At 41.4% G+C, this 24,772-nt stretch overlaps 1 protein-coding gene and 1 pseudogene across 1 annotated transcript; one reads left to right on the top strand and one right to left on the bottom strand.

Annotated features, from left to right (window-relative positions):
* The first annotated feature begins 1,575 nt into the window (after positions 1 to 1,575).
* On the top strand, positions 1,576 to 1,820 carry LOC129035570 (small nuclear ribonucleoprotein F-like; annotated as a pseudogene).
* Positions 1,821 to 10,514: 8,694 nt separating this feature from the next.
* PPP1R15B (protein phosphatase 1 regulatory subunit 15B) lies at positions 10,515 to 20,771 on the bottom strand. Its single transcript, XM_054439250.2, has 2 exons — positions 16,631 to 20,771; positions 10,515 to 13,465 (listed from the first exon to the last, which is right to left on the bottom strand). Exons 1-2 carry the CDS (start codon positions 18,548 to 18,550, stop codon positions 13,244 to 13,246), a joined length of 2,142 nt encoding a protein of 713 aa, XP_054295225.1. The 5' UTR covers positions 18,551 to 20,771; the 3' UTR covers positions 10,515 to 13,243.
* Positions 20,772 to 24,772: the final 4,001 nt, after the last annotated feature.

Raw genomic sequence — 24,772 nt, 5'->3', positions numbered from 1 at the left:
AGGATTAGAATAAAAGAAAGTAATTTTATCTAGGCACCATAAAATTAAGTTAGAAGTCAACAAGATATTTGGGATATCTCAAATGTTTAAATTTAAAAATTAAGTGACACACTTTTTTCTTTTTTTGGAGACAGGGTCTCACTCTGTCACCTAGGCTGGAGTGCAGTGGCACGATCACAGCTCCCTACACCCTCAACCTCCCAGGCTCAAGAAATCCTTCTACCTCAGTCTCCTGCATAGCTAGGACCACAAATGTGTGCCACCATGTCCAGGTTTGTTGTTGTTGTTTTGTTTGTTTGTTTTTCTGTAGAGACAGGGTCTCCCTATTTTGCCCAGACTGGTCTCCAGCTGCTGGGCTCAAGTGATCCTCCCGCCTCGGCCTCCCAAAGTGCTGGGATTACAGGTGTGAGTAACTGTGCCTGGCCTAAATGACACACTTCTAATAGCCACAGGTCAAAGAAATCACACAGGAAATTAGAAAATAGCTTGAACTGAATGAAAATGAAAACACAACATATAAACACATGTGAGAAGCAGCTAATGATGCCTATAGGGAACTTTTTAGCATTAGATATTTATATTAGAAGAAAAGAAAGGTCTTGAATCAGTGGTCTAAGTGCCACCTTAAGAATTAGAAAAAGAACAAATTGAATCCCAAAAAAGTAGAAGAAAGAAAATGCACTACAGATCAGAAATCAATGGACAAAACAAAGCAAAACAAAAAACAATTGGAAAACAATCAATGAAACCAAAAGCTGGTTCTGTGAAAAGATCAATAAAATTAATAAACCTCTAGCCAGACTGATAAGCAAAAAAGAGAGACAGAGAAGACAACATAAATTATCAAGATCAGGAATGAAAAAGAAGACATCACTGATCCTAAAGACAAGGCAAGGATGCCTCCTCTGACCACTTCTATTTCCCTTTGTACTTGTTATACTAGCCGGTACAATAAAGCAAGAAAAACATAAATAAAAGGCATACAGTTGAGAAAGAAGGAAGCAAAACCATTTTTATTCTAAGACATGATCATCTATGTAAAATATTCAAAGGTCACAAGACAAAGAGTTAATATAGAAAAATAAATTGTATTTCTATATTACTAGCAAGTGGAAATTGAAATGAAAAAAGTACAATTTACAATAGTATCTCAAAAAGGAAATATTTAGGGATAATGTAACAAAATATATACAAGATCAATATATTGAATACTACAAAACACTTGAGAGAAACTTAAAAAGACTCAAATAAATGGAGAAATATAGTGTGTTTATGGATCAAAGGATTCAATATTGTTAAGATGTCAACTCTTCCTAAATCAATCCACACAGTCAGTGTAATTCCATTCAATGCCCCACCAGCACCCCTCACCTGCCCCGCATTTTTTTTTTTGGTAAGAATTAATAAGCTAGTCCTGAAATTCAAATAGAAATGCAAAGGGTGACACTCTTATTTGGCAGCCATTTCTCTTTAAGCTCAGTGGTTCGGGACCTGCAGTATCTGCTGAGTTAGGAGGGACAGGAGAGTAGCAGCTAGGTCGGTGGCAAATAGCCCGCAACATTCCCTTTAGTTACGATGAGTTTACCCCTCAATCTCAAATATTTCCTCAGTGGATTAACAGGAGAGCCAGTGATGGTGAAGCTTAAGTGGGAATGGAGTATAAGGGCTACCTGGTATCTGTAGATGGCTATATGAACATGCAGCTTGCAGATACAGAATTCATAAATGAGGCATTGCCTGGACATCTAGGTGAAGTTTTAATAAGGTGTAATAATGTCCTTTTTATCAGAGGTGTGGAAGAAGAGGAAATGGGGAAATGAGTGAATAGCATCTTTTGAAGGGGATTTTTTAAATATGTATTTCTAGACAATAAAGATTTGTTTTTCAAAAAAAAAAAAAAGCAAAGGGCCTGGAGTAACAAAAACCATTTTGAAAAAGAACAAAGTAATTTCAAGACTCACTATAAAGTTACAGTAATCAAGGCAGTGTGGTATTTATGTAAGCACAGAGATACAGATCAATGAAACAGAATACAGGGTCCAGAAATAGATCCATCTACACAGTCAATTGAAATTTGAAAAATATGCCAAAATTACTCAATGGAGAAAGGATAGTCTTTTCAACAATTGAATATCCATGTGCAAAAATACGAAGCTTAACCCTTGCCCTCATTACAATACAAAGGTTAACTCAGAGTGAATGACAGACTTAAATGTCAGAGCTAAAACTACAAAACTTCTAGAAGTAAACATAAACAAAAATATCCATGACCTTGTTAGGTAAAACTTCTAAGACTTTTGGAAAAGCATGGACCATAGAAGAAAAAATTGATAAACTGAACTTCTGCAAAATTAAAAAATTCTGCTCTCCAAATTACATAATTTAAAAAATGAAAAGGCAAGCCACAGACTAGGAGAAAATATTTGCAAAGCATATATAAAGGACTTATATCTAGAATATGTTTTTAAAGACACATACACATACACAAATCCATACAAATACTAACAATTTGGCTTAAAAAAAAGGACAAAAGATTTGAACAGACACTTGACTGAAGAAGGTATTTATCAATGCAAATAAACATATGGAAAGATGCTCCATATCATTAAACACCAAGGAAATGCAAATTTACACCAAAATAAGATGCCACTAGAATAGCTAAACTTAAAAAGACTTACAATATCAAGTGTTGGCAAGGATGTGGAGCAACTGGAGCTCATACGCTGCTGCCAAGTAGTATAGCCACTTTGGAAAACTGTTTGGGAGTTTCTTATATAATTAGATACATACTTATCGTATGATCCAGCAGTCTCACTCTTGGATTTATCAAAAAGCAATGAAAACATATGTCCACTCAAACACTTGTACTCAACAGTTCATAGAAGCTTTATTCATAATAGGCACAAATTTATATGTGTTTATATATGTATATGTTTATGTGTTTATATGTTTATATATGTAGTCATGTTTATATGACTACACATATTTATCAAAACTCATTGAATTCATACTTAAACAAGCCAACTGTTTATTATCTAGTAAATGAACAAATAGTGGTATAATTATACAATGAAATACTACTCATCCATGAAAAGGAATGGACTACTGATACATTCAACAGAAGGAATGGACTACAGAGACACTCAACAGCACAGATGAATCTCAAAAGCATTACAGTAAAGAAGCCCACCACAGAAAGGTCCATGCTGTACATACGATACCATTTTTCTGAAATTCTAGAAGAGCTAAAATAGTGTTGAAAGCAGATCAAAGGCCAGACGTGGTGGCTCACACCTGTAATCCCAGCACGTTGGGAGGCCAAAACAGGCAGATCTCTTGAGCCCAGAAGTTCAAGACTAGCCTGGGCAACATGCCAAAACCTTATCTCTACTAAAAATACAAAAAAAAAAAAAAAAAAAAAGCAAAAACAAAAACAAAAAACCAAAAAACCAGCTGGGTGTGGTCACACACATCTGTAGTCCCAGCTACTCAGGAGGCTGAGGTGGGAGGATCACCTGAACCCAGGGAGATAAGGCTGCAGTGAGCCGTGATCGCACCACTACACTCCAGCCTGGGTGACAGTAAGATCCTGTCTCTCAAAAAAAAAAAAAAAAAAAAGAAAAAGAAAGAAAAGAAAAGCAATGGCTGCCAAAAGCTGAAGGTTGGGAAGGGGACTGAATACAAAAGAACATGAGGGAATTTTGTGGGTGATGGAAATGATCCATATTTTGATAGTGGTGGTGTTTATATGACTACACGTGTTTATCAAAACTCACTGAATTCATACTTAAAATGAGTGAAACTTATTGTATGTAAATTATACTTTAATAAGTTAATAAAAAACAAGAAGTGGGTTGGGGAGACGTTGCTCAAAGGATACAAACTTTCAGTGAGGAGGAGTAAGTTCAAGACATCTACTGTACAATATGGTGACCATAGTCAATAACAATGTATTATATTCTTGCAAATTGGCCAGGTGAGGTGGCTCACACCTGTAATCTCAACACTTTGGGAGGCTGAGGCAGGAGGAACACTTGAGCCTAGGACTTCAAGACCAGCCTGGGCAATATAGGGAGATCTCACCCCTACAGATAACTTAAAAATTAGCCTGTTGTGGTGGTGCGAGCCTGTGGTCCCAGCTACTCGGGAAACTGAGGCAAGAGGATTGCCTGAGCCCAGGAGGTTGAGGCTGAAGAAAGCCATGATCGTGCCACTGCACTCCAGCCTGGCAACAGAGCAAGGTTCTGTCTCAAAATAAATAAATAAATAAATACATAAATAAATAAATAATAAAATAAAATAAATAAAAAGCCCAGGCGTGATGGCTCACGCCTGTAATCCCAGCACTTTGGGAGGCTGAGGCAGGCAGATCACCTGAGCTCAGGAGTACAAGACCACCTTGGGCAACATGGGGTGAAACCCATCTCTACTAAAATACAAAAAATTAGCCGGGTGTGGTGGCACACACCTGTAGTCCCAGCTACTTGGGAGGCTGAGACATGAGAATTGCTTGAGCTCAGGACGCGGAGGTTACAGTGAGCCGAAATTGCACCACTGCACTCCAGCTTGTCTCAAATAAATAAATAAATAGAAAAAGGAAATTGCTAAGAGTAGACTTTAAGGGTTCTTACCACAAAAAATGCTAAGTATGTGAGGTAATACATATGTTAATTAGCTTGACTTACCATTCCACAATGTACACATATTTCAACACATCATGTTGTAGACAGTAAATATTTACAATTTTTATTTGTCAATTTAAAAAACAGAAAAGTTTAAAAAACAATGTCCTCAACCATCTTAGAAAACTGGATATGATATCCTGCATGATGAAGTGCCTTTCATAACAATGACAATGTTTCAGCAAACCTTAGGCTACCACTGGAAAGATTACTCATGAAGACCTTACATCAACTGATTTAAAATCTTGGGTTTCAGTTCATCACTAATAATGCTAGCTTTAAAAAAAAAAAAAAAAAAATCTCAAATACTACAAATACAAAATAATGTAAACATTGAAGATAGACCTTTTCACATATAAAATTGCTTCTTTGAAATGAATTCATAAATAACTTGTTATGTCTGGAGGGAGCCTCTGTGTTGGAAAAAGAGGCTATGGAAATTACCACTTGAGTTAAAGAAAAGCGTATTGTGTGTCTAAAATACTCTGGTCACTGTGCAGACCCTTCCGCCACAGAGGAAGAAAGAAAAGAGCAAATCACAATTAAAATCCAATGTGACATGAACAGTGATAAAAAAGCACACAAGGGCCAAGTGAGGTGGCTCATGCCTGTAATCGCGACACTTTGGGAGGCCCAGGCGGTAGGATCTCTTGAAGCCAGGAGTTTGAGACCAGCCTGGGCAATATAATGAGACTCTATCTCTACACACAAAAATAATAAAATTAGCCAGGCAATGTGGTGCATGCCTGTGGTCCTAGCTACTTGGGAGGCTGAGGTGGGAGGATAGTTTAAGCCCAAGAGTTGGAGGCTGCAGTGAGCTATGACTGTGCCACTGTACTGTACCAGCCTAGGCCTCGGTGACAGAGCGAGACTCAAAAAAAAAAATCAGTTCCTTTGTTTGTGTTCAAATACAAATGTTGGTCCCCCCATAAGAAACAGCCCCTACTTCTGGGTAATTACCACAAAAAGGTGGAGTCACACTGGGCCAGACAGGCCTGGAATGGGCAGGGCAGTTTTCCAGCTTGTTTACACATTGAGGGACCGACCTCCAGGGGAGCAATAGCAACCAGATCTGTAGTAACAGGTGTCCATCAGGCACTCCCAGATGGAAGATAACGCCATCTGGTGGAGACTACAGAGCATCACTAGAAACCCAAAGCCAATCTGCCAAAAAGAGCTAAAACCCCTGGTGTGGTGGCAAGAATACTCTGGTACTCCAATGCAGCCTATTAATTCTGAGAAAGGAGGGTCTCAGCTGATTTGCTCGCATATTAAATTCATAAATTAACAATGTGTCTTATATTAATAATGACACTAGAATTAATGGATGTGGTATCCCTAGCCAAATTGAAATTTGTAATTACTTTCTACAAATTTAGTTAAAGCTTGCTGTAGCTCTTCTCTAAGGACATTTAAATTCTGTGATTCTACATCATCTGATGATTGTGGCACACTTGTTTTTGGTCAGACAAGGCTGTGTGGATGAAACTTCATAAAGCTGATAAGAGAGGTGACTTTGGCAAAGCTATTAACTTGGCCAGGCCCAGTGGTTCACACATGTAATCCCAGCACTTTGGGAGGCCAAGGCAGGAGGACTGCTTGAGGCCAGGAGTTGCTATATGGGCAACATAGCCAGACCCCATCTCTATTTATATATATTAAAAAAAAAAATAAGAGTCCAGGCGTGGTGGCTCACGCCTGTAATCCCAGCATTTTGGGAGGCCAAGGCAGACAGCTCATGAGCCCAGGAGTTTGAGACCAGCCTGGGCAACATGGTGAAACCCCATCTCTACAAAAAACTAAAAATTAGCTGGGTGTGGTGGCATCTGCCTGTAGTCCCAGCTACTTAGGAGGCTAAGGCAGGATAATCGCTGGAGCCTGGGAGGCGGAGGTTCAGCACCGAGATTGCACCATTGCACTCCAGCCTGGGTGATGGGAGTGGAACCCTGTCTCAAAAAAAAAAAAAAAAAAAGTTGTTAATTTATTCAACAAATATGCATTGACTATAGCATACCAGACACAGTTCTAGGCTCTGGACTCATAAACAAGATCCCTGCTCTCATGGAGTTTACAGACTAGTGAGGGTAGGGTTAGATGAGAAACGAGTAAAAATGTTAACAAGATGAGGGCAGAGTGAACATAATTTTAAAAGGTACTGTGAGAGAAAAAGGAGGGGTTGGGGGATAGAGTGATCAGAGGTCTCTTTGAGGTGATTATTTGAGATCCAAAGAGGAGCTAGTCTTTCATGATAAAATTCAGTCTTAAAAACACCCACTTCGGAACATATATCCAGATAAGTCTTTTTCAAAACTCCTGGGACTCCTCTGGTTTTTGCCTTCAGAGCCAATATGTGAACCCCATTAAGAAAAGGAGGTTGGCTGGACCTGACAACTCATGCCTGTAATCCCAGCACTTTGGGAGGCCAAGGTGGGCTAATTGCTTGAGTTCAGGAGTTTGAGACCAGCCTGGACAACATAGTGAGACCCTGTCTCTACAAAAAATAGGTGAGCAAAGTGGTGCACAGCTATGGTCCCAGCTACTCGAGAGGCTGAGGTAGGAGGATTGCCTGAGCCTGGGAAGTCGAGGCTGCAGTGAGCTGTGATCATGCCACTGTACCTCAGAGCCTGGGTGACAGTGAGACACTGTCTCAAAAAAAAAAAAAAGAAAGAAAGAAAAGAAGGCTTAACTCAAAGCAGCATTATTTAGCTTTACTATCACCTCTTTCTTTGACCCTGAACATCCTTGGAATGTTTCTGAAAGTTAATCCAGTCTTTCTTTTTTTCAACATTTTTGAGACAGGGTCTCACTTTGCCACGCAGGCTGCAGTGCAGTGATTCAATCACAGCTCCCAACTCAGCCTCCCGAGTAGGTGGGACTACAGGCATGCACCACCATGCCCAGCTAATTTCTTTTTCTTTTTTCTTTTCTTTTTTTTTTTTTTTTTTTGTATTTTTTGTAGAGATGGTTTTGCCATGTTGCCCACACTGGTCTTGAACTCCTGGGCTCAAGAGATCCTCCCACCTTGGCCTCCCAAAGTGCTGGGATTACAGGCATGAGCCACCACCCCTGGCCAATCCAATCTTAAGTAAAAATATTTACCCAACACTTTAGTGGGAAAATGTGCAATGAGCTCTGTAGAAAGGTCAAGAACTGTGTGAGGTCGTTTCTTCTTGCATCTCTGGCAATTGTGCTTTTCTTTTGCTATTAAGTTCTTCATCCTTCTTCTTGGTAAGGATCTACAAAACAGTAGTGAAAATAAAATATTCAGCAAATAGAGGCAGGAGGAAACAGAAAGGATATTACTGAGATAAAGGGGGAAGTGTAAAAGATTAAAAGAACAAAACTGAAAAATTGCTCCAAAGCTGCTTCCCTTGTAGTACAGCTTTCCAGGCCTTGCGGCTCTCAGACTCATTAGATCTCTAGGGTATCCTCCCCATGGGTCAAGCAACCTACTTTCCACAAACCTAGTTTCCCCTGTCTCTCTCTGATGAGATTAAGGAGTCTGCCAGTGGTGAAACACTGATGTAACTCAAATTGCTTACATGGTAATATATAACTCCTACTCTCAACCTCCTTCTCCATTCCATGTGTAGAATGAGTTAGTTCTCTTTAAATTCCCTGATGTCAAACCTGCCACTGAAACATATGGGTTGAAAGCATCATAGGTCCTGCTTGATGAATCCTCAAAGTCAGCAGGGTTAGAAGAGATTTACATATCTTCTTTATGATACCGGTTATTATAGATCTCAGTATCATGCTGCCAACACAGACTTAAGTCTCGCTGGAGCGCATCCAGGAAGGAAAAGATTGGAGTTTTGTGTTGATCACAAAACATTCAACTAAGTTCACAAGGAAAGATTCCAAATAGCTAACATGTGTATCATTAAATAACTCTCAAAATCTCTTTTTACAGATAAAAAGAAACTAAGTCTCTCAGCTCAGAAAGGCACCCTGGGAAGCATTATTTTTTAATGTACCAAAAATGTCTTTGTATATCTCTGTATTAGATGCTTTTATAAACAACGTGCATTGTTACGAGAAAAAAATGAAAATTTCCCATTTTTATTTTTAAAAGGTACAGAGAATAGAGTCCAAATGAAGTCTCCAAATGAGAATATGCCAGAGAACACCAAATTCCCAAATCTGAGTAACTATTTAAATTTCTGAGGTCCCAGCCTGGACAACATGGCAAAACCCCATCTCTACAAAAAAACAGAAAAATTAGCTGAGTGCGGTGGTGTGCACCTGGAGTCCCAGCGACTCAGAAGGCTGAGGTGGGAGAATCGCTTGAGCCTGGGAGGTTGAGGCTGTTGAGGCTACAGTGAGCCAAGATTGCACCAATGCACTGCAGCCTGGAGGACAGGGCAAGACCCTGTCTCAAAAAAACAAGAAATTCTGAGGTCAGCAATTAAATATTTGCTTTTAACTTTCTACTAAAATACAAAAGAAAAATAACACAATTTCTATGAAATATCAGGATAAGCATAGCAATAAATCTGGCTTAATGTAAATGTAGCCATTTTCACATATATTACTGGGGAACGGCAGACATGCTTCAATTAACCCCAAGATAGAAATAAAACTATAACCCGGGGATGTCAACTCAGTTTGTATTAAATATTGTTTAACTGCAACTAAATGTTAGTTTCTTTCCTTCCAGTTCAGAAATATATCTTAATAACTTTTCTTCATTATCCTTTCATCTTGAAAGTGCCTGAATTAAGAGTGCTATTATTCTTTAATCCATTAATAGGGTTGCCATAACCCAAATGCTTTCTTTTTCAGAGTAAAAATTTTTTTCTGATGTTATAACATTTATTTTTTTTCTTTTGAGACAGTCTCAATGATCCATATACCTACTATGAAAGCATGATTCCATCTGACTTTATTTTTTGAGACAGAGTCTATCGCCCAGGCTGGAGTACAATGGTGTAATCACAGCTCACTGCAGGCTTGAACTTCTGTGCTCAAGCAACCCTCCTGTCTCAGCCTCCCAAGTAACTGAGTCTATAGGCTAGGACCACAGGTGTGCGCCACCATGGGCCAGTTTTTTTTTTGTAGAGGAGTGTCTCACTATGTTGCTCAGGCTGGTCTTGAACTCCAGGCCTCAAGCAATCCTCCCACCTCAGCCTCCCAAAGTGCTGGAATTACAGGCATGAGCCACTATACCTGGCCCACTTTCGTAAATGAGAGATCATCATGATTTTACAATACCATGATTATCGTGATTAATAACACACAAAATAGCCAGGCGCGGTGGCTCACGCCTGTAATCCCAGCACTTTGGGAGGCCGAGGTGGGTGGGTCACAAGGTCAGGAGATCGAGACCAACCTGGCCAACATGATGAAACCCCATCTCTACTAAAAATATAAAATTTAGCCAGGCGTGGTGGCAGGTGCCTGTAATCCCAGCTACTCAGGATGCTGAGGCAGGAGAATCGCTTGAAACCGGAAGGTGGAGGTTGCAGTGAGCTGAGATCGTGCCACTTCAATGCAGCCTGGGTGACAGAGGCTCCGTCTCAAAAAAAAAATAATGCACAAAACAGAGATTTCCCTGCTACTTAAGCACTAGGCTAAGCCCAGCATCTGAATGTTATTGCTTCTGTGAATATCCAGTTTATTTTAATTTTCTCTGCAGTAGAACTGAAAAGCTAGGGCCAATTTCAGAATCAAATCTTCAGTTTCTTAGAAGAGCCTCTCATAACACTGCAAGAACCAAATTCTTCTATTACTAAAATGTTGTTTGCAATTATACTAATCCTGCTTAGTAATTCCAAAACCATTGTAAAATACTATGATACATATAAAGTTGAACCAAAATATCACTTAACATTTAATAATTGCAAATATATTTATTACAATTTAGATTAGTTATGTTATATACACAAATATAATTTTAACTGTAAAATCCCAACTAGTTACATTTAAATTATTGATCTGTAGAAGCCAATTTAGAGTCTTCTAGTCCCCAAACTTTACCTTCCTTAAATTATACAAAAATAAAATCTGATAGTTTTGATTTCAAGTTAAAGATGAAGAGGTGTTACATTTCATCACTCAGAAATGGAATTTTTACCTGTCTGTACAAAGCCTTTTACATGCTGCATTGACACTTAAAGCACCATTAACAAGACTTTACATGTATAAAATGTTTACTTAAAACCTCCAAAGATTTTCTCTTTAAGATTATGGGGGTTTAACTTTGTTCTAACTAGAATTGGGATGAAACAAAAATTTTGCTTTTCTCCTCAGTCCAACTTTAAAATAGTCCTTTCTGTCCTTCTTATCACCTTCTGATCACTTCTTCCAAGGAGGCTAGTATATGGAAGAACTCTTTATCAAGCTTTCACTCATTGGATAGTGAGGTTAGAATCCCATGGGGAACAATTTTCCAAAATCCAATGAAAGATGTCTCATTATTTTCAAATACACAGAGGTGCTACGTTTAAGAAACAGGAAACACAACGTAAGTCTCGGAAATAAAATGTTTCAGCCTGGTTTTAAAAGAATGCCTGTATGTTGTCAAAAGCCTTTTTTTTCAAGGCAAATGATGCCTGCTTTCCAACCGACATCACTGTTGCTTGAAACTAGCCTGTTTTCATGTTATTAGACCATCCTGTAAATGTGCTCCCTATGATTACCTAAAGTGGAGGTGCAGAAAACACACAGAATCCCAGCACTTTGGGAGGCCGAGGCGGGCAGATCATGAGGTCAGCAGTTCGAAACCAGTCTGGCCAACATAGCGAAACCCCGTCTCTACTAAAAATACACAAAAAATTAGCCAGGCGTGGTTGTGTGCGCCTGTAATCTCAGCTACTCGGGAGGCTGAGGCAGGAGAATCGCGTGAACCCAGGAGGCGGAGGTTGCACTGAGCCGAGATTGCGCCACTGCACTCCTGGCTGGGTGACAGAACGAGACTCTGTCTCAAAAAAAAAGAAAAAAACAAAAACCAAAACAAAAACCACACAGAATAAGGGCTCTGCAAAAATTTGACCAGCTTTTATAGTGTTGCATTCTCAATGTGTTTAATTATGAATATATAAACAGTGGAGGCAGTTCTTAGAACCGGATAGAAATAAAATAATGACCAGGTAGATTGTAAACTGAGGTAGTAACCCTGTGAGCAGTTCTGATGAAAAATTCATCCCCACACTTAAATAAGTTCAAAACTAAGAGGTCACCTATTCTACTTATGTTTTCCATTATCTGTGACAGGAAGCACACGGAATGAAAGCAGACCACTGAAGGGTTAACAACCCCTCAACCTCACTTATGTGTACCTTGTAAAGCTAAACAAATAAACCAAACACAAACAGTCAATGCAAAGACTTCAATTCAAAGTAACCTTTGGGCTAAATATATTAAAACTTTCCAGTCATTAATCTATACTTCTGTCCTTTCCTGACTAAAGGCCTTGCCATTACTTCTCTCATTATTAAATAGTAAGACACAATAAACCTGGATATTGACTGAAGTTTATATTTTACATTTCAAACGTGAAAATTCAGAACTGCCCATTTCCAATTTTACAGTGGGATCCTGACAGGTTTTAAAAGTGACAGTGCTGAGGCATGATATTCATTAACACTGGTTTTCTGTTGAGAACATATACACCAAAACCAAATTGCTCTGAGATGTCTCCTATTTTCTTTCTAGGAAATTTCTAGGCTTTTAAGTTTAAAAAACAAATGATTATGATGTAATTATTACTTTCCAGAGTGTTTTGCAATAACTTCAACCTGTTAAGAGATACAAAGAACTATATTAAACTGGGAACTACAATAACATATACAGAACCCTCTCCAAAGAAGTTTGCAAAGAAATTAAATACATTAGATGTTAAAATCTGGTAGAAAGATGCAGCTTTCCCAAAGTAGTAAAGTACTGCACATACAGGTTTTGTGGCAGTCCTTGGAAATATCCTAGGTAGAACTTAACATAGAAATAAAAAGGCTACCACATATTTTCAATCCAAGTCATTTTTACAAGAAAAAAAAAGTGACACAAAATAATGTACTTTAAGTTGGTAGCATACATATGGTTATTTTTTAGCCTAACACAGACAGGCCAAATCATTGAAATAAAAAAAATACAGAAAAACATAAAAGCCCATTAACTTCTGAATTTTGGGAAAGAAACAAGAGCCCAAAGTTTTCAGATAGGCACACATAATTTAGATTAGAAATGAAAATGGACTTTAAGCCCTATAAATATTGTTTTCCAAGAAAATAAGTTTTGAAAGTGCAAAATGACAACTCAAAAAGGTCCCCTTTTCACCTCATGCAAGCAAAGGACATTTAAAAGCACATCCAACTAAATAAAAAAAGGGAGGATTAGAAATCACACTAGTTCATCCTTCATTATCAGGGCTGGCTTCAAACCTGAATGTTTCTGAGTGGGATATGTTGCCAAAAAAAAAAAAAAAAAAAAAAAATTAAACTAGATCCAAGTTACATTTCCTCTAAAAAAAAAAAAATGTCAAAGGACAGCTGCCAAGATTTGTTTTTAAAAGACACCTCTCAGGTAAGAGGTAGTGTATGCTAGGACTACAGGCTGCCAACTCAACATTGCTTGAAAACATTAAGTCCTTTGAAGCATGTTCCCTGGAGTCTATTAAACATTCTTTCTCTGTGTTCAAATGTCAAGCAATATCCAATAGCATCTTCTGTTTCTTGAATTCGTTTCTGGAACCTGCATCCATCCCTTGCAAATTCTTCCCATGGTCCTTTGCGATCCTCATCACCACTTATATAATACTCAGTAACTTCTTCAAGGAAGGTTACCTACAAAAACAAAGACTAATTTTAATAACTCTCTAGGATCTTACAATTAGCATTGAGGTCAATAACCCTTTATGCTACCAATTCTTTCAGAATATTCCCAACTAAGAATAACATATTATTATTAGGAATATTTGGTCCCAGCTATATTTGAAGTTAAAAAAAAAAGTTCTGTCACGCCTGTAATCCCAGCACTTTGGGAGGCAGAGGCAGGCAGATCACCTGAGGTCAGGAGTTCAAGACCAGCCTGACCAACATGGCGAAACCCTGTCTCTACTAAAAATACGAAAAAATTAGCCAGGCGTGGTGGCACATGCCTGTAATCCCAGTTACGCAGGAGGCTGAGGTAGGAGAACAGTTTGAATCCGGGAGGTGGAGGTTGCAGTGAGCCAAGATCGCGCCACTACACTCTAGCCTGGGCAACAAGAGCAAAACCCTGTCTCAAAAAAAAAAAAAAAAAAAAGTTCTGATTAGATGGCATTTGGATAAAATAGTGAACAAATGTCACCTAAATATTTCATATAGAGATATATATCTTTCATCTATATATACTTCATTTATCTATATCTGCATAATACACACACACAATCGTCTGCCCGCTCCCCCCATCCCCCACCAGCCCTTGGCTTTTGGTGTTAATAAAATGAATCCAGATAGGGAATTGAATTTTTCATGCTGTTATTAACCCCTGCTATTTTTTAATCCTTAGGGAAATACAGTTCTGTGATATTTTTCCCTCAAAATGACAAGCAAAATATTTCTGAAAATAATCACTATATCCCTGGAAGTCACTGTTTTTATCACTGCATAAAGGCTTTAACAATATTTTTGCTTACTTCTATTTTTTCCTTTTAAAAATTTTTTTCACTTTCCAGCTTTTAAATCAACATGTAGTACTATTTTTGTATCATTACTTTGGCAATAACAATACAGAAGAGAAAAAGTTACTTAGTAAACAAAGTACAGCAAAATTAGTATTTTTAAAGCTGTGTTACTCTAAGAAACTTTGTAGTTAAGATTTTAAAAACCTTTGTATTCAATATGCTATCACTATATATGAAATTGTGATTCTAATATACATAATAACATGTAATGAGTGACAATCCCTACTCATTACTAATCACTACTTAATTTCTAATGAAGTTTCTTTCTAAGATATCAAACTCCAAAAGTAAATACTTGCTTTCAAGTATGTTTAATAGTTACATCAGCTAACCCCAATGTGGGCTACTACTTTCGTTCCCTTTATGTCAGGCCAAGGGATGCCCCTGAGGACAATTAGCAGGTATGTAACACCTTACTAGTTATTGCATTCTAGTCTTGAATACTACTCATTCATTGTGTCATTAAGATAAATAATAAAAACGTACAGTGTTTACCATATACCAGGCTTTTTTCAAAGAGCTTTACATTTTTATTTCATCTAATCCTCACATTAACCCTATGAGGTATGGACTATTATCATCCCCATTATACTGATAAGAAAACAGAGGTAGAAGGGTTTTTTAGACTCACTGTCCATCATCCTATATACTCCATATATATCAATGGCAGGTAGTCAAAGGCTGTCAAATAATTATATCATATTCAAACATAATCATTTATAAATTCTGCTTCTAGTTCATAGTCAATAGTATCACCTACTCCACTCATTTCATTTTACTCAATCAGCAAGCTAAAACAAGACATGAGACTGGCCTGAGGTCTCTCAATAAGAGCTAGCATTTAAAGGCAAGGCAATAAATTCTGAGTTTTATTTACTTGTCTCATTTAAATCTTGCAATAACTTGTACAATAGATATTATTATTTTTCCCATCAAGTAAGAGTGAATTGAGGCCATGAGAGTCAAGCAACTTCCTAGGTCTGGCTGCCTTCCAAATCTCTGCGCCTTAACCGCTGAGGAGTAGAGAACACGGGGCTCCAGCTGCCAAGTGCTCATTCCACTGCCCCACTTTGTTTCTTACCTATTCATTCTAAATAGGTCATTTTGTCAGGGGCCCCTTAAAACGACAGACAGATGGCATTTACAAAGTGTGAACTAAAATTTAATTTTTAACATGACTTATTCTGCCCTAAAGGTAAGACGTTAAGATTATCACCATTTTGAGACGTTTTCTACCCAGGAATAATTTCAAAGTAGTAAGCTGGCCATTTAGAGCCAAGAGATTATGGTACTGTCCATTTGAAAAGCCCCAGTGCGGCAGAATCTGAGGTCAATAATAACTCAACCGCTATCTTCTCTCTCCAAGTAACGGTTATAGGAAACTAAAAAAAACGTTCCCTCTACAATAATAGACACCTTTGAGTTTGGGGAGAGTTCAATTAATAACTTTAGTTGAATCAACTATTAAGAAAAACAAACCAACTCTAAAGACTCCCAAAATAAGGTTAACCTGACAATGTAATGAAAGCGTAAAACGCTGCATGAAGTTTTAAGACTAGCCTGGGAACAGGAAGCAACTAGTGAAGATAAACCAAGTAAGTGGCCATCACTGTTTATTAATATTAACCTGTAGCTGACCACTGATAACTAGCATTGCATTCCTAAGAAAAGGCAATACCATTTCCTGAACTGGCTTTGACTTTCAATTAAAACCATGTAATAATGTCAAAACCACTCAAATTACTATTTTCTTTCATGGCAAACTGGACCAGATAAATCTGACTTGCTACTTGATATCATCATCCTTTTGGGTTGTAATGAACAGGAATGAAGACACTCTTCTTACATGCAAACAAAATATTAAGTATTTGCAAACAACATACATTTAAAATCATTTTAAAACTCTATGGCTGTAACAGGACCTTTTCAATCTCTAGAAAAATTAAATTATGTACACACAAAGTTTAATAGTCCGTTAAAAAGTGTGAAAAGTTGAAGCTTGTAAGGAAACAGTCCAGAACTACCAACCCAAATAAAAATGGCACTTTCCTGCTAACATCTACACACTGGTATGTTCGTTTTGGACAGCAACAATGTGCATTAGGGTGGGGGGTGAGGGACAGGAGGAGAAGGGTTATTTACATATTTCTCAATCCAAGTATATGAATTTAGAGGCCTTCCTCAAAAACACATGCACTTCTAAGCCTCCAAAGTCATGCTGCTACATTTAACCATATAAAAACAGTCAGAACATATCAGGCATGTTAAAAGACAAGAAACAAACCTTTTTTCTTTTGACATGTGTGTGTCTTCCTCCAGAAAGAACGTCACGCTGTACCGAGTCTGGACATTCAGTTTCTTGGCTCCCCAGCAGCTGCACCTTACAAGAAAGTAAGGTGTGACACTCAGAAATGGCCACAGTGGACTCACATGGGGTCTTGGAGTCACGACAGCCTTTCCCATTTTCCCCTGATGTTTGAAAAGGAGCCTTAAAATTTAAAGGGTTGTAGGGGTCATCAGAATTACAGAAGGAATTCCACAGTTTGAGACTCTCTGCTTCATCTGCACTAGATTCCCAGTCATCTTCCTCCCCAGAAATATGCTCAGGGGTCTCAGGAAGGCTTCCAGACTGGGAGGAATTCTCTAGATCAGACTTGCCAGACAAATCCTTCTCTGAATCACAAGGCTCTTCAGGAACAATTCTGGCAGTAGTCTGAATTGTTGCTGTAAAGTTCTGGGGATTATAAGGATCTACACTGCAGAAAGAGTTCCAAAGGTGAAGCCCTTCAGGGTCTTGTTCAAGGTCTGAGTCTGACAGTGAGCTATCACTATCGAAACCATCATCCTCAGCTTCCTCATCCCAATCCTCACCTTCTGGATCAGAACTTGTTTCCAGGTCACTGGATGCACCTCCCAAAATATAATCTATCAGTTTGTTACTACAAGCTGGTCTGGCAGAAACGGGAAGGTCATTTTCTAGGTATGAGTAATCAACTACACTTATTCGGCCCTCTCCAGGCTCCTTTTCCATAGGTATCTCACACGATGGACAGCTCTCAGAAGGGCTTTCTTCTTCCAAAGCAAGTGGAACCTCTGTAGTTAATAATTCTATTTTTCCTTCAGTGGGTTCCTGGGTGTTTCCAGGAATGTCTCCAGCAGCAGGAACAAACTGTGTTGGGTTATCTCTGCAGTGTTTCGCATCCATCCGGAGAAGGCTGTGTTCCTCCTCCAGGCTGTGGTAGCCATTATCCTGGTCAGGGGTGGGTAACTCTTGCCCCTTGCTAGCCTGCTGAAGGAATTCCAGCCGTTTCATGCGAAGATGGTGAATTTCTGGTAGGCCTTCCGTAGAAAGAGGTGGACATCCCTGCCACGAGGCCGGAGTGAGTTCTGCACTCAGCGGCTGGGGATGACAATGGTCCTCTCTCAGGCAGCTGCTCTCTGGGGTTAGTGTCTGGAAGCCGACTAGCTCGCCATTTCCATCACTGTTCTGATAGCTGACTTCTAGCCTAGGAAAGCAGTCCAGGTAGGAAGGGTTCAGCAAATAGGATACCACACTGAAATTGTCCATGCGTTGAATGTTTAGAGACCCAGAGGGCGAAGAGCCAAGTTCCCGGTTAGAGTACAGACGGGATTGAAGGCTACTGGGCAACAGCTCCACTCCCCACAGCTGCTGCTCTAAGAGAAAAGCCTGTGCTGCAGGGTCCAAAGCACTTCCCTTGGCCTTAAGCTCCAATTTTAAGTCTGGGGGCGAGTATTGCCAGTGAATCCCCTCCTCTAGCCAATCAAGGGGACTGGTGGCCGAGGGGTCTGAGGAGTCGAGCTGCAGCGAATTCAAAGATTTCTGCGCTGTGGGGGCGGCTGGTTTCTCCCGTCCCTTCAGGGCTCTCAGGGCGCTGTAGACTCCAGCAAAATCTAGCCATCTGGTCGGAAACATTCCACCGAAAAGTTGGCTCCAAATTAGCACCTTCTGAAGCAATCCGGGGAGCGGCGCAAGGAGCTGGGAGAGCAGCTTTGTCCAGTAACTGACCCGAGTCTCGGGCTGGGCAGAGGAAAGCAGTGTGGGGTTCCCGGAGTTTTCCGGGGCAAGAGGCGTCGGGAACTTAGAAGAGCCTGCTTGCGATCGCCGAGGGAAAAAGGGTGGCCAGAACCGGAAGCCCGCCCGAGGGCCAAGCCGTTTCCGCGATCCGCCTGTCCCCGTCTCCATCTCCTTTTTCTTGACAGTCTCTCAGGTAGGGCCGCGGCGCTCAGCGGCTGGAGGTCGACGGGATTCGGAGGAAGCCTACAGAGTCTCGGCCTTGCCCAGCGGTGGCGTCGGTGCTCCAGGCCGATCTTCGAGCCAGCAGAAAAGCCACAGAGGGCAGCGAATGCGGCAGCGGGCGGCAGAACACAGGGAGGAACAGCCCGCGCAATAGGCGGCGACTGATGCGACTTCCATCCTGGCGGGGAAGGAGGTTCCCTAGTCGGCTCGACGCTTCAACACCATGGATAGGAGTTCCCCCACGGCCTCGGCGACGGTTTTCCGACTGACAGAGGGTTGAAAAGCCCCTGAGCAACGCGATACCGGAAGGACTGGGTAGGCCGGCTGGTACGGTGGAAGCGAAGCCCAAAATGGCCGCAGGGCCCGCGCGCCGGCAGGACACCCCCCCCAGCCGCCGGAAGAGACGCAGGACTACTGGGCGTCTACGCCGCTAGCGCCGCGACGCCCAACGTCACTCGCAAAACCCCCGGGGGGCGGGCCTTTCCGCCCACTTCCGTGTGGCCGCCGATTGGTCTTGCCAGAGTTCCCTGTCGGCTTCCTTACTCGAGGTAGAGCGGCACGGCAGCGTGAGGTTGCATCAGCCGGGGGGATGCACGCATGCGCAGTCGTTTCTGTGTGGTCTCCTAGGAGACCGCCCCAACAGCCCTCTAGGTTAAAGGTCTTGGGGAGGAAAGGGGTTTTCAAAATAACCCGAGAATTTCCCCGAGGCGTTTTGATGGCCTAATACACACTGATACAGTCATCCCCTCTCATGAAATGGGGATTAGTTCTAAGGACCCCGTAGACATCAGAATCCGCAGACGGTCAAGTCCCTTATGTAAAATGGTAGTGTTTGCATATAACCTGCATACACCTTCCCAGATATTTAAACTATCCCCTAGATTAAGTATAATACCTAATACGATGCAAGTGCTATGGAACTAGTTGTTATACTGTATTTATTTGTGTTATGTTTTATTGTCTTTATTTTTCCCGAATATTTTCAATCCATGGAAGGTTGAATGCCCCGCGGGCCAACTGTAGGGTTATCGTAGTCTTAGATTTTTATTATTTATTTATTTGAGACAGGGTCTAGCTCTGTCGCCCAGGCTGGAGTGCAGTAGTGCGATCATGGCTCACTGCAGCCTCAACCTCCTAGGCTCCAGTGAGCCTCCCACCTCAGCCTCCCGAGGAGCTGGGACTACAGGCTCGCACCACCACACGCAGCTAATTTTTTTTTTTTTTTTTTTTGAGACGGATGCCCACTCTGTCGCAAGGCTGGAGTGCAGTGGAGCGATCTCGGCTCACTGCAACCTCTGCCTCCCGGGTCCAAGAGATTCTCCTGCCCCAACCTCCCGAGTAGCTGGTGCTACAGGCGTGTGCCACCATGCCCAGTTAATTTTTTGTATTTTTAGTAGAGACAGGGTTTCACCATGTTGGCTAGGATGGTCTCGATCTCCTGACCTTGTGATCCGCCCGCCTCAGCCTCCCAAAGTGCTGGGATTACAGGCGTGAGCCACCGTGCTCGGCCAATTTTTGCATATTTTTGTAGAGACAGGGTTTCGTCGTGTTGCCCAGGTTGGTTTCAAACTCAGCTCAAGTGATCTGCCCGCCTCGGCCTCCTAAAGTGCTGGGGTTACAGGCGTGAGCCACCGCGCCCAGCCTGACAGATATTTCAGGGTTCTCCTACTGTTGAGTACTACGTAGACCATCAACCTGAGATCTTATGTAAAAGTTGGGCAGTGCTGCGTACATACATGTCTGGTGTGGGGCAAACTAAACTCACAGAGAAGCAGCTCAGTCCCCAGAACTATTTACTCTCTTTTATGCTTCCAAGCAGGCAACATATTCAATTCATATTTATTAATACTTCCTTAGCAACCAGAACCACAGAATACAACAGCCAAAAAGGAAACATGGACCACTATCCTTTGAAAAAAAAATTAGCTGGTAATTTTAATTGCTGTATTTGATTATCTCTTGTGAGTTTGGTCTTAGTTCACTTCTTTATTTCTGCTAAAACTTTGTAATAGATACCCCTGAAGTCAAGTACCAATTACAGAGGGAGGGTGGCAGTTATGAGCACTAGGGACAGCAGAAAAGTCTTTAGGGAGCTGGGAGGAGACCAGCAGCTCCTCCTGCCTTACTGGGCCTGTTCAAGGAACAACCACTTCTTTTTTTCTTTTTTGAGACGAGTCTCGCTCTGTTGCCCAGGATATAGGGCAGTGGTGTGATCTCCGCTCACTGCAACCTCCGCCTTCCTGGGTTCAAACTATTATCCTGCCTCAGCCTCCCTAGTAGCTAGGACTACAGGCACATGCCACCACGCCTGGCTAATTTTTGTATTTTTAGTAGAGACAGAGTTTTACCATGTTAGCCAGGATGGTCTCGATCTCCTGACCTCGTGATCCGCCCACCTCAGCCTCCCAAAGTGCTGGGATTACAGGCGTGAGCCACCACGCCCGGCACAACCACTTTCTAGGAAGCCAAGAAGAACTCAGTTTCTGTTGTTTACCCTATATTATTATCCATATCTCTGGAAAATCTCAATCCTATGAACTTCAGAAAAATGTATTAATAATAGAGGTCAGTTTCATAATAGAGATCCAAGTAGGCAAATTTGTTACGGGAAGCCTGTTTCTTGTAAAGTGAGGCTGGTAATTCCTCTTTCAATGGATTGGTAAGAAAACTAAGTTTTCTCAGTGCCTAGCCTAGACAGAGTAGGAGCACAAAGATTAGGTAATATTCTTGTGTGGTTCTGCTTTACAGTCTTCAGTTGTTTCCTCATTGCCTGAAGAATAAAGGCTGTATTCAGCCTGCCCTCCCACTGTACTCTTCCAGCCTCCTCTGTCACTTGTCTTCATGCATGTTATATTCTAGGAACATTGGACTTACCTGTACTCCCTGTTTCCTGCCTTTACTCATGCTGTTTCTCAGCCAAGAAAAGCTTCACCTTTCCTGTTACATACCTACTCATCCTTCAAGATCCAATTCAAATGTCAGCTTCTCCTTGAAGCCTTCATTGACCTTTCCAGCCAGAATTAATGGATCCCTCACAGCACTTATATTATTCCACTCTATTAAGCACTTAACACATTGCATTACATATACCTGTAAGTGTTCTCTCTTGCTGGTCCCTGAACTCCTTGAGGGATGTATCCAACTATCTAGAAAAGTGGTTCCCAAAGTATGCTCTGGGCACCCCTGGGGATCCTCCTTTGAAACCCTTCCAGAGGGTCCTTAAGGCCAAAAATATTTCCATAATAATTCTAAGCTTTTTTAACTCTCATTTTCTCATGTATGTACAGTGAAGTCTTCTGGAAGATACATGGTGTGTGAACTGTCAACAGAATGAATGCAAAAGCAGATAGATACGAGATTCTAGCTGTTTTATATTAAGCCAGATACTAAAGACATTTGGAAAAAATGTAAGACAATGCCACTTTTCTCACTAAACTTTTTATGTTTTGAAGAATAATTGAACATTACCAGCCTGGGCAACATGGCAAAACCCTGTCTCTACAAAACATACAAAAATTAGCCAGGCATGACGGTGCACGCCTGTGGTCCCAGCTACTCAGGAGGCTGAGGTGGGAGGATTGCTCGAGCCTGGGAGGCAGAGGTTGCAGTGAGCCAAGATTGTGCCACTGCACTCCAGCCTGGGCAACAGAGTGAGATCCTGCCTCAAAAAAAAAAAAATTAACATGTAATTGGTTTATTATTTTTAACTGAATTTTAAAATTTTATTGTATTTTTCATTAAAGACACGGTTTCATATGTTGCCCAGGCTGGAGTGCAGTGGGTATTCACAGGGGCAATCACAGCACACTATGGTCTTGAAATCCTGGGCTCAAGCAATCCTCCTGCTTCAGCCTCCCAAGTAGCTGGAACTACAGGTGCACACCACCACACTCAGCCTAAATGAACATTTTTCAGTTCCTCAGTCTTGAATTCATAAATAGGAAATATTGATAGCTATAAACCACATAAAGGTATAAAGATAGTTATTTGGGGTCCTTAGTAATTTTTTTTTTTGAGATAGGATCTTGCTGTATTGCCCAGGCTGGAGTGCGGTGGTGCAGTCACGGCTCACTGCACCCTTGATCTCCCAGGCTCAAGCAGTCCTCCCACCTCAGCCTCTTAAGTTGTTGGCATGGCAGGTGTGTACCACCACACCTGTTTTTTTTTTTCATTTTATTATTACATTTTTGAGATGGAGTCTTGCTCTGTTGCCTATGCTGGAGGGCAGTGGTGCAATCTCAGCTCACTGCAACCTCCATCTCCCAGGTTCAAGCGATTCTTTTGCCTCAGCCTCCCAAGTAGCTGGGATTACAGGCACCCACCACCATGCCCAGCCAATTTTTATATTTTTTTAGTACAGACAGTTTCACCAGGTTGGCCAAGTTGGGATTTTTTTTCTTTTTAGTAGAGATGAGGTTTCGCCATGTGGCCCAGGCTGGTCTCAAACTCCTGAGCTCAAGCAATTTGCCTGCCTCAGCCTCCCAATGTGCAGAGATTACAGACATGAGCCAGCACACCTGGCTGGGGCCCTCAATAATTTTTAAGAGTATAAACTTTTTCCTGAGACCAAAAAGTTTAAGAACCACTGAGGTAGTATGTTGACTGGTACATAATAGGCACCCAATAAATGTTTGTTGAATGAACGGAAGAGTAATAGTACTTTAAAATAATGTTGTCTTCCTTAAGACCAACTTGCATTCCACTCTCAACTTTGTCACTGACTGACACAACATACTCCTGAAAACAATTTCTTAAAACTTTCTTGAATGGAACGTCCCTTCCCCATGTAGTCATTGGATATATAATTTTTATTCTTCCTTATGTTAGAAGTTCTAGAGAGGGAAAATGCAATCATGAAGTATTTGGGCTAGGCACGGTGGCTCACGCCTGTAATTCTAGCACTTGGGAGGTGGGTCAATTGCTTGAGCCCAAGAGTTCAAGACCAGCCTGAGCAACATATGGCAAAACCCCATTTCTACAAAAAATTTGCCAGGTGTGGTGGTGTGCATCTGTGTTCCCAGCCACTCGGGAGGTTGAGGTGGGAGGATCACTTGAACCCAGGAGGTTGAGGCTGCAGTGAGCTGAGAACATGCCACCACACTCCAGTCTGGGTGACAGAGTGAGACCCTGTCTTGAAAGAAAAAGGGATGGAAGGAAAGAAAAGAAAGAGGGAGGGAGGGAAGGAAGGAAGGAAACAGAGAAAAAAGGAAAGAAAAGAAAGGAAGAAGGAAAGGAAAGGAAAAGAAAAGAAAGGAAGAAGGAAGAATGGAAGGAAGGGAGGGAATGGAAGGAAGGGAGGGAAGGGAAGGAAGGAAGGAAAGAAAGAAGGGAGGGAGGGAGGAAAAGAAGGAAAGAAAAGGAAGAAGGAAAGGAAAGGAAGAAGGGAGGGAGGGAGAAAGGGAAAGAGAAAGAAAAAGAGAAAGAAAAAGAAAGGGAAGAAGGAAAAAGGAAGGAAGGAGAGAGGGAGGGAGGGAAAAGGAAGGAAGGGAAGGAAGAAAGGAAAGAAAGAAGAAAAGGAAGAACGGAAGAAGGGGAGGGGATGGGGAGGAGAGGGAAGGGGAGGGGAGGGGAGGGGGAGGAGAGGGAAGGGGAGGGGAGGGGAGGGGGAGGAGAGGGAAGGGGAGGGGAGGGGAGGGGGAGGAGAGGGAAGGGGAGGGGAGGGGAGGGGGAGGAGAGGGAAGGGGAGGGGAGGGGAGGAGAAGGAAGGGGAGGGGAGGGGAGGGGAGGGGGACAGGAGTGCAGGGGGAGGGGAGAGAGACGGAAGGAAGGGAGGGAAAAGAAAGAAAGAACCTGAGCAACAGTCTACAAAAGTTTATGAAAAAAAAAGTTTAAAAAATTAAAATATTTGAGAGCTGCCTCTGAGAATATGTGACTTTGCCTTGTTCGTCTCAGTTGGAAAAGTGTGACTCAGCCTTCCCAAGCCTGCTAGAGGGCAGAGGGAGGCCAGATCTGTACACAGAGATAACATGTTGCCAAGGCCGTGTGCAAGCTAGTGAAGACAAAAAGTCCTTCCATTGGCAAGCTGACTGGCACTTTGGCCGGAGAAAATTAAAACCTCAGTTAATTCTCTTATTTTAAAAGACTTTGCCAGGCTGAGGTAAAGGGTATATGGCTCTTGATTTTTTCAGAGTCACCACCAGCTCCAAAATCTGATATCCCAATATCTCC

Source organism: Pongo pygmaeus, chromosome 1 (genome assembly GCF_028885625.2).
Source record: "Pongo pygmaeus isolate AG05252 chromosome 1, NHGRI_mPonPyg2-v2.0_pri, whole genome shotgun sequence".
Taxonomy (NCBI): Eukaryota; Metazoa; Chordata; class Mammalia; order Primates; family Hominidae; genus Pongo; species Pongo pygmaeus.
The sequence above is the reverse complement of the archived record's forward strand: the minus strand, read 5'-3'. Positions and strand labels throughout refer to the sequence as shown.